This window comes from Thalassophryne amazonica, chromosome 8 (assembly GCF_902500255.1).
Source record: "Thalassophryne amazonica chromosome 8, fThaAma1.1, whole genome shotgun sequence".
Lineage (NCBI taxonomy): Eukaryota > Metazoa > Chordata > Actinopteri > Batrachoidiformes > Batrachoididae > Thalassophryne > Thalassophryne amazonica.
In genome coordinates, this window is record NC_047110.1 from 479,567 (window position 1) to 495,155 (window position 15,589).

At 41.6% G+C, this 15,589-nt stretch overlaps 1 protein-coding gene across 3 annotated transcripts in view; it reads left to right on the forward strand.

The window, feature by feature from the left end:
* The first annotated feature begins 7,595 nt into the window (after positions 1 to 7,595).
* Positions 7,596 to 15,589, forward strand: part of sntb2 (syntrophin, beta 2) — a 93,509-nt gene continuing 85,515 nt past the window's right edge. For 2 of the 3 annotated variants that reach the window (XM_034175654.1, XM_034175656.1), the window contains exon 1: positions 7,596 to 8,619. In XM_034175654.1, coding sequence (XP_034031545.1) covers positions 7,920 to 8,619 — 700 coding nt within the window. In that variant the 5' untranslated portion in view covers positions 7,596 to 7,919. The remainder of the gene's footprint in view (positions 8,620 to 15,589) is intronic. The other variant, XM_034175655.1, reaches the window with a different exon arrangement.

Consider the following 15,589-nt stretch of genomic DNA (forward strand, 5'->3'; position numbering starts at 1 on the left):
TTTTTTTTTTTTTGCGGTTGTGTGCAGTCTGACCCTTTAATCTTTTTCTCTCGGCTGCTTGTTTCCATCTCTCCCTGTCCTCTGCATCTTCCACCCCTTTAATAACTCTTAATTATTAAAGGGCAAGCTGGGGGGATGATGAAGTCATCACTCAAAAATAAAACTCTTAATATCTCAGAAACTAAATCAGCACAAACAAAAATTTTAACGGCACAAATCTGCACAAACGGAGCACTAAAAAATAGAGCATTTTGGTTCATTTTGGAGCAAGCTGGGGGGATGATGACCTTTGAATGACCTAAAAATAATCTTTAATATGTCAAAAACCATAGCAGCACAAATGAAAATTTTAACGGCACAAATCTGCACAAACAAAGCATGAACCAATCAGTGTGTTTGCTTGAATTTTATTTTTTTTTTACTTGGATGGGGGGGGGGGGGGTCAGCTTCACAGAGGTGTTTTATCAGACTCACTGAGGTCTGTGAAGCCTTCAGAGGAAGGTTCTCTTTGCCGTTTTACGTGTTTAACAGTCCAGCACCACGTTAACGTGTGCTGCTGGCCGTTCTAATGAGTCGTCTCGTAACACTTTAAAATTATGAGTCGCTTATTTTCTCAGTTATCGTTCATTAATGGGGCTTAACGGGTCAGGCTCCTGAGAGCTGCTAACCGTGCAAACGCTTTTAGCATATGACAAAGTGACAAAGTTTTTTATTCGGCACACAAAATATTCAAATAGAAAAAAATGAACAATTCCACAAACAAACACAGACAAAACTAGTGAGTCCAAAAGGGTGTGGGCTGAAGCAAAGCTTATTAGCGCCCACCCCTGCTAGTACAAGTCCAACAATTCTAATCAGTCATATTTACATAAATACAAATTCACTACTACAAGTCGACACACAGACATACACATCAATATACTATTCACTTATATTTATATAGTACCAGATCACAAGAAAGTCGAATCAAGGCACTTTACGCCAGTAAGGACTAACCTTACCAACCCCCAGAGCAAGCACTAGGCAACTGTGGTGAGGAAAAACTCCCTATAAGGAAGAAACCTCAAGCAGACCAGGCTCTTGGAGGTGACCCTCTGCTTGGGCTGTGCCATATATACCTATATACATACGTATATACTTTACAAACATAAATATATACATACATATACACAGTCACTTATATACATATACACCTACCCATATCTATATATCTACATACGCATATACATACCCACACATTCAAATGTACAATAAGTCCCACTTATAAATTGAACATTCCATATAAATCAAATTATATTTGCTTCTTTATGATACTTAGACATGATGTTCTTTTTGAGTAGTTTCTTAAATCTTACTAAGGTACTACTCATTCTAACCTCTGTTGAACATTTGTTCCATTTCCTCACCCCAAAAACACACAAAACCTCACACAAAAACCCTTTACATTTGTTCTTACTGGTGGTTTCATAAAAATTGCACAACCTCTTAAACTATATCTGGATTCCCTCAATCGGAACAGACTCTGGACATGTCTCGGTAAGGCTTGGTTTTTCGCTCGAAATAAAGTTTGAATTGTAATGTAATCGACCAAATCTATGAATTTTAATAAATTTAAAGACACAAATAGAGAATGAGTTGGTTCACGATAATGTTTATTGCAGATGATTCATATGGCTCGTTTTTGCAAAAGGAATATTGGATTGGTATTTGATTTGTAAGTGTTTCCCCATGACTCAACACAATATGTCATATATGGTACCATCAGAGAATGATATAAAGTAAGTAACCCTTCTTGCGGCAGTAGGTCTTTGGCTTTATACAAAATGGCTATAGTTTTTGACAATTTTGATTTCACATAATTTATATGTGGTTTCCAGCTAAGTTTATTATCAATTATAACACCTAAAAATTTATTCTCTGTTACTAACTCAATTTCCTTATTGTTTATAGTTACATTTTTACATTTGGGTGCCTGTTTATTTCTAAATATAATACATTTAGTTTTCCCAAGGTTGAGTGACAACTTATTAGTGTCAAACCAAACCTTAAATTTTTCCAGTTCTTTCTCCACTATGTCCAGAAGCTGTTCAAGATTTTCATCGTTACAGAACACAGTTGTATCATCCGCAAAAAGGACACATCTCAGTGAACTCGACACCCAACTTATATCATTTATATAGATTATAAACAACAAAGGACCCAGCACTGAGCCTTGCGGCACCCCACATGTGACATCCCTGAGTTCAGAATTTGTATTATTGAATTGAACATACTGAAATCTGCCTTGTAAATAACTAGCTATCCATTCATATGCCAGACCTCTGATTCCATATTTCTGCAGTTTAATTAATAGCATTCCATGGTTAATTGTGTCAAACGCTTTCTGTAAATAAAAAAAAACACCTATTGTGTATTGTTTATTGTCAATTGCAGTTGCTATACTTTCCACAAAGTCCTTCAAAGCATGTGATGTAGTTAGAGACCTTCTGAATCCATATTCTTCACAAATGATGTTATGCTTCAGTAAATAATCATTTAATCTTTTAGCAAATATTTTTTCCAAAATTTTGGAAAATTGTGGCAGGAGTGATATAGGTCTATAATTAGAAAATGTGTGTTTGTCACCAGTTTTAAACAGAGGAATTACTTTGGCTATTTTCATTTGAGAAGGAAATTTACCAGTACTTAGTGACATATTGCAAATATAATTGAACGGTTTTACTATACAATCAATAACTTTTTTTAATAAAGCCATATCCAAATGATTAAAATCAGTTGATTTCTTACTTTTTGAACCATGAACCAGATCAAGTATTTCCCTTTCATGAGTACCACCAATGAACATTGAAACAGATTTGTTAAACGTTGAATTATGTACCCAGAAGTTATTAGTTGATTTTACTGGCAAGATTTTTACCCACATTAACGAAGTATTCATTAAAGTGTTCAGCAATAGACTTGTCGTTATCAATCGTGATGTAATTGTTACTCTGAAAAAATGAAGGATAATCTCTAGTTACTCTATTCTTTTTTACTATTTCATTTAATATGTTCCATGTGTTTTTGATGTTATTTCTATTTTTGACAAGTAACTCATTATAATGTATTTTTTTACTGAGTCTCATGATATTGATTAACTTATTCTTATATGTTTTATACTTACTTTCAGCTTCCTTAGTTCGTAGTTTTATGAATTGTTTATATAGTACGTTTTTCTTTTTACATGCCCTCTGAAGTCCCTTAGTTATCCATGGTTTGTTGCTATATTGATTTCTATATATTTTGTCAACAAATGGACAGTGTTTATTATACAAACTGGAAAAAATGGAGATGAAAGCATCATATGACCTGTCAACATCATCAACAAAAACATCTGACCAATTCTGACTTGATAAATCCTCCCTTAAATTATCAATTGTTTCAGGTGTTACTTTTCTACTCATGAATTTGATATTGCTTCGATACATACAACAACCCTCCAATGCAAAGACTGAGAAAACTGGCAAGTGATCACTGATATCACTGACCAGTAGTCCCCCACTAAGATTACCGGATATAATGTTAGTTAAAATATTGTCAATGAGAGTTGTTGAGTCCATAGTTATTCTGCTCGGATGAATGATGGTTGGAAACAGTCCTAAACAGTACAAGGTGTTTATAAATGAGGTAATTTGTGGATGATTGTGAGGGTTTAAAAAATCTATATTGAAATCTCCACAGACAAATAAATGCTTATTTCTGTTGATTTTGTTGTATATTCCTAAGATAATGTCTTCAAAGGTGTCAATATTTGTCCCAGGAGCTCTGTAAATGCAACTAACAACTATGTTTTTGGAGTTTATAGATGTAATTTCTATGGTAACACATTCCATGATGTTGTCCACTGTAAATGACATGTTGTTAATGAGTTTACAGTTATAATCTGACCTTACAAACAATGCAACGCCTCCGCCCCTTCTCGTCTGCCTATTAACCAGGAACAATTCATAACCATCAAGATATACCAGATCTTTATTATCCTCATTTAACCATGTTTTTGAAATTGCAATAACTGAAAAACTTTTTTTGGATGTTTTCAAACAATCATTAATAGTGGACAGATTACGAGAAAGACTTCTGCTGTTGAAATGTATAATTGAAAAATCTTCATCATTGATTTTATCATTTTTGAATTGTTCTTCTGTAAAATATTTGCACTGTCTCACAATATTCTCACTGAAAAAGGTATCAGGATCATTTTCAGATTCGAAGGGGTGGTTAGCAGAGTTATTATAATTAAATGTATCTAGACAGAGCTCCTGGGCAGAAATAAACGGATCATTATCCTTAGTCATTATGTCTCTCTTGTCTCCGGGTGTAGATGATGTGGATGAGTGGGTTGCTCCAGTCTGCATCATGGTGCTGTGATGTGTTTGAGTCCTCATACCTATTGTTCATATTTGTCCAGCTCCTCGATGTTCCTTATTGCCATAACCTTTGCTTGTTCTGGTGATCCGTTCAGTTTGATGAATATTTTACAGTTTGAAGTCCATGTGTGCTGGATTTTTCCCTGTTTCTTCAAGAAGCGTGCTTTCCTGGTGATGTCGGCATTCCGTTTGGTGAGATGTTCATTGATGAATACGTTTGTCCCTTTCAGTTTTCTTCCTTGTTTTAACAGTGCTGTTTTGTGTTTTCTGTTGATGAATCTCATCATGACGGTTCGTTTATCACCGTCATTTCTCCGGGGCAGAGGGTGGCATGCTTCAATGTTATTTAAATCCATTTCTATACCTTTAGATAGGAGGAAATCAGCAACCTGTTTTTCCACAGAGCTGACCTCCTGTTCACTGGGCTCCCCTCCGCTCTCATCTGTTACCGCCCGTGTGTAGGACCGTGGTTTGATGTGAAGACCTGTGATGATGATGTCGTTGATTCTGGTGTACTGCTCCAATTCAGCCACTCTATTTTCCAGCTGCACCAGACGCCGGTCTTTCTCGGCGTTCTGGAGCCGTAATGCCTTCACCTCCTCCACCAGATCCATGATTGATTTCTGTTGCTGCTTCACAACAGAAATCTCCTCTGATAGAAAGTCCAGAGATTTTTTAATATCGTCACCTTCCTCCGCTGTCAGAACCTTCTTAGGCCCCATGGTCGGCTTATGAGCAGCTTGACGATCGCCGATGTTAACAGCCTGCGTTGTTTGTCACCGGGATGGATCTGCACTGCGCTGGTGCCACGCGGCCTCGGTGTTTCCACGCTGATGGATCCGCGGTGGCTGCACAAGGCCTCAGGGAAGCGGCACTCGTGACGCGCGGCCTCAGTGAATTCACCACGTTGGGCGGGCCTCGGCTAAGTTGCCGCAACTCTTATCTTATCTATCTATCTATCGTCTTATCTATGACACTAGATAAGACGAGAGTTTCACTCAGCGAGAATATTCTGCAGCAGAGACGTCTTAGATGATCCGTTAGGACGTTTGACCACAACAACAAGACAGATTATTCCAGGTGTTTGCAATAAAATACTTAAAAAAGAGACAACAGCGAGTGGCTACCTCGAACAGACATCGAGCTAAAGTCACTACAAGCAGCACAGACACTTGGCTAAGCCGCTGTCACTCAAAGTGACCACGCCCCTAATTTTACTGAAATTTATGGCTTAAAGCATCTTAAAGTAAAAAGCAATAATAATTCATCCTGTAGAGTTGTCATGGAGACAGAAATTGTCAACCGAGACCAAATTGGGTTTTGTACCAGGCTGTAAACACGTTTATTTCTGCTCGAAATTTGGACAGTTTAACATGGACTCCTATGGGCCTGTGCCCTGTTTTGGAGCCAGCCTCAAGTGGCCAGTCAAGCAACTGCAATTTTTTTCTTCTAGAAGGGGTTCATCTGAGGCCATCAAAGTTTAAGGGTTGGGTGAGAAGGACTCAGGTGACTTTTGTTTTTGTTTCCTAAAGGGGGTGTGGCAGAAGGAAAGCTGTCATCCACAGCGCTGTGCACCAGAGCAGCATGCCCTGACCTTTAGGGGTCAGGACACTAACTGCAGCGGCCTGTGTGGCTGTGATGGAGGTGACACTCTGAAGAAGCTGTCAGAGAGACAGGATCAGGTCTGGACTGCTGATAATAAACTCAGTTAATTATGTAGCTGGTAGAGCTGATTGAATTCATGTTAAATGGAACAGGGAGGAGGTAAGAAGGCTTTGGCATGTGACTGAATTAATCTCGTCCACAGGCCCACTGGCTGCCTGGGTGTCATCAGAAAATCCCACCAGCGCCACTGTGCACGGGCCGCTTCCGCTTTCAAAATAAAAGCATGAACGTTTGATCAATTTACACTCTAATACCTCTAATAATGAGGCCCGCAGCCTCATTTAAGGCCCTTCAGGGGGCGCTATATGAAAGGGGAAATGTTAGATGATTTTAAGGGTCCATGACTGACAAGGGCCCTAAATACACCAAATCTGTGTGCAATATATATATATATATATATATATATATATATATATATATATATATATATATATATATATGTATCTACCTAGAGAGAGTTGTGCTTGATTTCAATGTGGAAGGTACCGGGTTCAAAGCCCAATCTTGCCCTTTCTCCATGTATGTATCAAGAGGGGCACCCGGCATAAAACTTGTGCCAAAACAACATGTAGGTCCACCTTGGAACTACTGTGGTACGAGATATAAAATTCACAGCTACATGTCGTACTTGTCAAGAGGAACTGCTGTCTGTCCGTCCGTATATCAAAACCTTCCTTGTCTTAAAACTCAAAGCTTTTATACATTGATACAGGGAGGTCTGTTTGGTAAACAAGGTTTGGTAAACATCTGTTTACCAAAGAAAACATGCATTTCTGACATTTATAATTTCCTTTTTTGCAGAATTTTGGGTTTAAAGTAGGAAATGTTTGGGAGCTCTCAAATGCTCACATCACCCACTAGATGGTGACAAAAGCTGCTCAAATGTGCAGCAAGGTCTTAACCGTTTATTCATTTCAGAAGTTAATTTTTGGTGAACAGGTGAGCTGACAGCTAAAATTGCCGTCGTGGGAAAGTTAGAGGAAGAACCTTCTTCAAGGGATAAGGAGAGCGGAAGTGGAGGAAAAGAAGAGAAACAGTGCTGAGGAGAAGGTTCACAGAAAGAGACAAAGTCAAGGCAGTGTTTACTTCTGGTTGCTAGGTAACGTCCCAAAATGGCGGCTGGAAGTGGGATGCCGCTTGAATCGATGTCTGTGCTTTTCTGCTTATTGACTGTTTGGACAAATGAAAGAATCACGAAACACAAAGGTGATGACGGCGAGCGGATGTTTACTGACCGTCACGTACAAACTGGGAGTATTGAAGCCTGAAGCAGTGTCGGGCAGCTGGATGATATTCTGCGTGGTTTCTGTGTTTCCACTTCACAAGTAATAAAATCAGGGGGGCGTGGTTGTTTTGCTGAACACTCACAGTGGACTCAGACTGAAGCTGCCTCCATCTGTTTGAGTCTTCAGAGCTTTTGAAGTGAGATAATGTCATCACGCATGCGGTGATCTAAGAACGCAGCCTTCGAAGGATGCGGCCCCTGAGCTGGAACACAGCGACAGGCTGGGGGCGGGGCCATACTGACCACACACCGCATTCTTTCCGTTTCATACGTCACGTATCCGCAACTCAGTGCTTTTATTCTGGAGAGCTTTAACGGAAGTGGTGTTGTGCTATTTCAAACTTTATAGTGGAAATCTGAGCGATTGAAACCTCAAAGTCAACAAGTTTCCAATCTGACACCGGACCGGTACCGCCAGTTTTTTCTTCCCCCCCTCTTGGCCGTCACCGTGGGCGTGGCCGTGTCGATGCGGGTCAGCAGAACCTCGGTGCTGTTCGCGCCCACTCTGAAAAAGGCCGAAAAGTGGGCGATGACTTCAGTGTGAAGGCGGTTCGGCGTCCGGGATGGCGGTCTGGACCAGGGCGGACAAAAACGGCCAGCTGGACCTTCTGCTGCGGGACCGCTGGATCCGAGTGTCCGCCGAACTCACGCGGGAAACGCTGACTTTAACGGCCGAGGCGGAGGGGGCCGGACCGGGGGGATCGAACCACTGGGACTACGGCCCCGTCGCGGGCCTGCGGAACGGACTGCCCAACGGGAACGACCCGAGCCGACCCGGCCGAGACCAGCACCCGAACCAGAACCACGGCGGACGAGGTCGCAGCGGGAGCCCGGGACGGGGCGCTGTCAGCCGGGCTCAGTATGACGCTCAGTACGGCTCCAGCAGTCCCGGAAAGTGTCCCGATAACCCCGTGAACCCGGACTACGGCAGCCCCGGCTCCAGCTACGGAAGTCCCGGGTCCAGCTTCGGGTCTCGGCAGGGCGACTTCCCCGTCAGCCCGGACGGCTCCTCGGAAGCGGTGCGGAAGGTCCGGGTGGTCAAGCAGGAGTCCGGCGGGCTGGGGATCAGTATTAAAGGGGGCCGGGAGAACCGCATGCCCATCCTCATCTCCAAGATCTTCCCGGGACTCGCCGCCGACCAGAGCCGAGCTCTGCGGGTCGGGGACGCGATCCTGTCCGTCAACGGGAACGACCTCCGGGAGGCGACGCACGACCTGGCGGTGCAGGCGCTGAAGAAGGCCGGCAGAGAGGTGACGCTGGAGGGTAAGAGGCCCGAGGCGAGCCCGGGGATTAGGAAGGCCCGGATTACAGCACAGCCCCAAAACAAACAAACAACACGAAAACTTCTCAGTTAAAGGAGCCGCTCGCAGTCTTTCTTACAAACTGACTTTATGACCAAATGTTTTGATGTAGCTTTTAATAATTATGACGATCTGAGCTGCCTTCAAACTAGAATGTACAGATTCAATTTGGCGATAAAAGACACATGACACACAAAAAACACTTATTTCCATTTTGGTTTATCTCAGTCTGAGTCATGTCGAAATAAAAAGTGACTTTTGATCTTTGGGGAACTTCAGTTTGAGTGGGATTGACTCAGATCTCTGAGTCATTTTAGAGATTCTGACTGAATTTGGCAAAAAAGTGATTTTTGCTTCCTTATTTCTTGGTCTGGACGATGTACCGGACCCTGAAGAAGGAGCTGAGCCAGAAGACCAGACTGGCCAAACTATGACTGAGAGAACAAGGTGGCGGCGCTGAGATTCAGCCGGGTAGCTACACTCGGGGTCCGAGTCCAGCAGCTGGTCAGGGACCTCCCTAAGCCTCACATCACACATGTTGAATGAATACACCAGGCCACGAGCCAAGTCTGTATATATGCAAGGGGTGATTGAAAAGTTTTGAGCCCGAAGAAGAAGCCACAACTGAATTAATATATTGCTTTATTTTTTTTTTACATAATCCCTTTCCAAGTCCACACACTTTTTCCAGCGTTGCTGCAGTGCCTTAATACTGTTCTGTTAAAAGGTCTTATCCCAGAGAACCACAACCTACTTTTCAATCACCCCACACACACACACACACACACACATATATATATATATATATATATATATATATATGTATAGCACATAAAATAAGTATTGAACTTGTCAGTTTTTCTCAGTAAATATATTTCTAAAGGTCCTACTGACATGAAATTTTCACCAGATGTCAGTAACAACCCAAGTAATCCACGGATAGAAATCAAAACAAATAAGTAAAGAAATTAAGTTATGTGTAATAAAATGGAACAACACAGGGAAAAAGTATTGAATACTGATTGAAATATATTCAATACTTGGTACAAAAGCTTTTGTTGGTAATGAAGCTTCTAGGTGCCTCCTGTGTGGAGAAACTAGTCACATGCATTGATCAGGTGTGATTTTGGTCCATTCTTCCACACAGACAGTCTTTAAGGTTCCATGGACCTCTTCTATGAACTCTGACCAATCTAGCAGCTTTATTGTCATTCCTTGTCTGTGTGTTTGGGATCATTTTCTTGCTGAAATATCCACCCTCATTTCATCTTTATCATCCTGGTAGATTTTTATCATGAATGTCTCTGTACATTTTTTTCACTCGTCCTTCCTTCAATTATTTGAAGTTTGTCAGTAATGGATTCTGAAAAACAGCCCCACACCATGATGTTCCACCTCCAAACTTCACTGTTGGTGTGGTGTTTTGGGGCTGATGTTCGGTGACATTTATGCTGTGTATCATGACCTGGGCTTTCAACGAGAATTTTTTTCCCAATTGGTTCATTCCAAACAGAAACAGTATTTTAACGTTTCCGGTTTTGGGTTCAATCCTAAAATTGATATTCTCAAACTGGTTAAATGGAACAAAAAAAAATTGTTCCTGAACCAGTTAATAACGTTCCACATCAGCTTTCAGTGTCAGCTGAAAATCAGCTGACACTGAAAATGCTGTATATGCCAGACCTATATGTGGCGCTGTAATGCTCCCCTGAAAAACAGAGAACAAGGCTAGAGCGTACTGTAGCAGGCAGCAGAAGCTAGAATTTTCTAAAACGGGAGTAAAATAAAGCCTTTTAAGAGAAAGAGGGTCCACACTCATCACCTGAAATAGACTTATTCTGTATTTAAACTGAAGCAGTGTGTTTGTGGTATTTTTAGAAGACATGCAGACCAAAAGAATGGACCAGTCATTAAGCAGCAGCAAGAGCTACAGTCCTCACATGATCATTCATGCAGTTCGACTGTTTCAAATATTAAAACCATTCACACACTGAGTAAATAAAAAGTCTTAATCTGACCTGTTACATTGTTTCGGTCAGATTCATCATCGCAGCCTGATGAGAAGACGTTCTTGCTTTGGAAGACAAAGTCTGGTAAATACTTTAATTCCTTATTGTGGAAATTATTGAAGAAACGCAGCATTTCATATATTTGTTGCTTTTTTTTTTTTTTGCAAAGCCTGACAAATGTGAATTTTTTTTTTTGGAGGCAGATGTTTCAGAGGGAAAAGTTGACCATACCAATATATCTGCTAATAACAGTTATTCCTCACATTTTGTTATCAAAACCTTATGGCAAAGAAATGTAATTGGGTCTTGATGTTTTACAGTTTAAATTTGAACATTGTTGTAAGTACGAGGTCTGTCCGTAAAGTATCGTACCTTTTTATTTTTTTCAAAAACTATATGGATTTCATTCATATGTTTTTACGTCAGACATGCTTGAACCCTCGTGCGCATGCGTGAGTTTTTCCACGCCTGTCGGTGACGTCATTCGCCTGTGAGCACGCCTTGTGGAAGGAGTGGTCCCGCCCCCTCGTCGGATTTTCATTGTCTGGAAATGGTGGAATGAAAAGGACTTTTTTCCATCAGAATTTTTTCAGAAGCTGTTAGAGACTGGCACCTGGAAACCATTCGAAAAATTTATCTGGCTTTCAGTGAACACTCCGAAACGGAGGTGTTCCTTTGTCTCGCTTCATCAGCGAATCGGTCGTGACGCGCGAAGCCTCTGCGCGGCTTTCCATGACAAAATCTCTTGTTAAAAGTGAAATCTGCCGGAAAATGGCTGATGTCCAGGTCTTGTGATAACCAGAGAAAGAGCACACGACGGTCTCGTATCCACAGAGCCATCAGCTTAGAAATGATCCAGTGGTTTGTGCCGCATCATCGCAGCTCGCAGCGCGGCGCACCGACCGTCCTTTAAAGGGGTCCTTAAACCTGTAGTTAAAGTCCTTATTCTCTGTGAAGCCCGTAAAATTTTTTGCCGAAAGCTAGATACATTTTTCGAATGGTTTCCAGGTGCCAGTCTCTAACAGCTTCTGAAAAAATTCTGATGGAAAAAAAGTCCTTTTCATTCCGCCATTTCCAGACAATGAAAATCCGACGAGGGGGCGGGACCACTCCTTCCACAAGGCGTGCTCACAGGCGAATGACGTCACCGACAGGCGTGGAAAAACTCACGCATGCGTACGAGGGTTCAAGCATGTCTGACGTAAAAAACATATGAATGAAATCCATATAGTTTTTGAAAAAAATAAAAAGGTACGATACTTTATGGACAGACCTCGTATAACAAACAATCAATCAATGTACATGACGCTGCCTTTACTCAGATTGGCAGTTACCGTGTTGCATCACTCAGTAGTTGCATAAAACAGACTTCTTGTCTAGTTTGGGCCTGTCTCACTGGTGGCATCGCCACCAGTGGTCTCTTATTGCTGTAAGCTGCCAGTTTTGAATGAGCGTCATAGAGATGCTTGACAGTATTTTGAACAATGCCATCAGAGCGCTCTATGCTGGACAAACTACATAATGACAGTTTCCAACAGCCAAAGTGTTTCTCTGCATTGGTTATTTGATAAAATAAAAGTTTGCATATCAGCAGAAATATCACTGATGCTATATTGGTGATAGGGCGTCACAGATCACACAACCCATGTTTTGGATTGAATACAGATTTTAATTGTATTAAATTGCAACACGAACATTATCACTGAATAAATAATAGCCTTTGTCAAAATTCCATGGCTTTGGAACTCCTCAGGATCCTCCAGGAAGAATTAGAGACCTTGGCTGATTATAGGGAAGTGTAGACTGAGCCGCTTGGTCTCGTGTCACCGCAAATGAATTGGGAGAAGAAATGGAGCAATGCTGATCAAAGTTTATAACTTCAAATTCTTTTTCAAAGCAGTGAGCACGTCAACACTGTCTGGTGAGAGGCAACGACAGTGATTTTACTAGGTCCTGTGTCGGAGACGCTGGGGAAAAGTCATTTTCCAGAGCTGTAAAGTTTCAGCTCGACTGTGCGCGCTCGCTTCCATGGAATCAGGCATCTTTGTTTCAAAGTTCACATGGCTCAAACTGCATTACATTATTCTTAAATGCTACTGGCCAGTAGATGGCAGTGTTCATGGCACATTTTCATGCCACACATTCGCTAAAAGTGTTGAATCACTTAACAAACAGAATTTTCAGTTTTCAAATTACTTTTTTTTTTCTTTACAAATGGAACTAAAGAACAACAACAGCTAAAGAACAACAACTTGTCCAGAAAGCCCTCACAGTATGTGGGTACCCACGATGGTCCCTGGATAAAGTGCAGAAGTCCCAGAGAACAAAGAGACCAGACAGACAGGAGACTGAGACAAGAAGAAGAGGAGTGTCTCTCCCTTATTTAGCAGGAGTAGGGGAAAAAACTACAGAGGATCTTCAGACAGCACAAAATCCCAGTTTACTTTAAACCTGTTAACACCTTGAGACAGAAATTAGTTCACCCTAAGGACAGGATCCCTAGTTACAAACAGAGCAATGTAGTGTATTCTGTCAGATGTCAGGAAAACTGTAACAAACACTACATAGGTGAGACTAAGCAGCCGTTACACAAAAGGCTATACCAGCACCGCAGAGAGGGAGCCAGTGGACTTCAGTCTGCAGTTCATCTCCGCCTTAAAGACACTAACCACACGTTTGAGGACAAGGAAGTTAAAATCTTAGCCAGAGAGAAGAAATGGTTTGAGAGAGGGGTCAAGGAGACATTCTATGTGAAACAGTTGAAACCCAGCCTTAACCGGGGAGGGGGTCTGATACACGCTTTGTCCCCTGTTTACAATGGGGTACTCAGGTCAAAGCAGTTTCAGTCTTTTGTTCATGGTAATGAGTCATTCACGTCATCAGGAGAGGTTTCCGTCCCATCATTAGGAGGGACAGCTGCCCTGTCATTAGGAGGGTGCTAACTAGAGCACAATGGTTGCTAATTAGAGCTATTGTTTGGTCACTGGCTTTAGCAGTCTGCCTCTCAGTAGGAGGGGTCTGGTTGGGTTTAAAACTCCAGCTTTTCTGGCTTCTGTTTATTCTTCTCTACAAGAGTCAAGACAGAAGTCAGACTACCAGAGCAAGAATTTTAGCTGAGGAAGCTTCTGCGATTTGAAGCGAAACGTCCTCGCGTCAAGCAACCCAGTCCAGTCGAAGATTCAAGCTTCTCTACTATAGAAATGGAAGTAAAGGACATATTTACAAATACAGATTTATTTGTAAAACCCACCACACGTTTCACTAACTTGTATACCGACTAACCAACCACTGATGTCAGGAAACTAATGTTCCCATAATCAATCAATCAATCAACTTTTTTCTTATATAGCGCCAAATCACAACAAACAGTTGCCCCAAGGCGCTCCATATTGTAAGGCAAGGCCATACAATAATTATGAAAAACCCCAACGGTCAAAACGACCCCCTATGAGCAAGCACTTGGCCACAGTGGGAAGGAAAAACTCCCTTTTAACAGGAAGAAACCTCCAGCAGAACCAGGCTCAGGGAGGGGCAGTCTTCTGCTGAGACTGGTTGGGGCTGAGGGAAAGAACCAGGAAAAAGACATGCCGAGAAGGGGGGGCAGAGATCGATCACTAATGATTAAATGCAGAGTGATGCATACGGAGCAAAAAGAGAAAGAAACAGTGCATCATGGGAACCCCCCCACAGTCTACGTCTAAAGCAACATAACCAAGGGATGGTCCAGGGTCACCCGATCCAGCCCTAACTATAAGCCTTAGCGAAAAGGAAAGTTTTAAGCCTAATCTTAAAAGTAGAGAGGGTATCTGTCTCCCTGATCTGAATTGGGAGCTGGTTCCACAGGAGAGGAGCCTGAAAGCTGAAGGCTCTGCCTCCCATTCTACTCTTACAAACCCTAGGAACTACAAGTAAGCCCGCAGTCTGAGAACGAAGCGCTCTAATGGGGTAATATGGTACTACGAGGTCCCTAAGATAAGATGGGACCTGATTATTCAAAACCTTATAAGTAAGAAGAAGAATTTTAAATTCTATTCTAGAATTAACAGGAAGCCAATGAAGAGAGGCCAACACGGGTGAGATATGCTCTCTCCTGCTAGTCCCCGTCAGTACTCTAGCTGCAGCATTCTGAACCAACTGAAGGCTTTTTATGGAAGTTTTAGGACAACCTGATAATAATGAATTACAATAGTCCAGCCTAGAGGAAATAAATGCATGAATTAGTTTTTCAGCATCACTCTGAGACAAGACCTTTCTGATTTTAGAGATATTGCGTAAATGCAAAAAGGCAGTCCTACATATTTGTTTAATATGCGCTTTGAATGACATATCCTGATCAAAAATGACTCCAAGATTTCTCACAGTATTACTAGAGATCAGGGAAATGCCATCCAGAGTAACGATCTGGTTAGACACCATGCTTCTAAGATTTGTGGGGCCAAGTACAATAACTTCAGTTTTATCTGAGTTTAAAAAGCAGGAAATTAGAGGTCATCCATGTCTTTATGTCTGTAAGACAATCCTGCAGTTTAGCTAATTGGTGTGTATCCTCTGGCTTCATGGATAAATAAAGCTGGGTATCATCTGCGTAACAATGAAAATTTAAGCAATACCATCTAATAATACTGCCTAAGGGAAGCATGTATAAAGTGAATATAATTGGTCCTAGCACAGAACCTTGTGGAACTCCATAATTAACTTTAGTCTGTGAAGAAGATTCCCCATTTACATGAACAAACTGTAATCTATTAGACAAATATGATTCAAACCACCGCAGCGCAGTGCCTTTAATACCTATGACATGCTCTAATCTCTGTAAAAAAATTTTATGGTCAACAGTATCAAAAGCAGCACTGAGGTCCAACAGAACAAGCACAGAGATAAGTCCACTGTCCGAAGCCATAAGAAGATCATTTGTAACCTTCA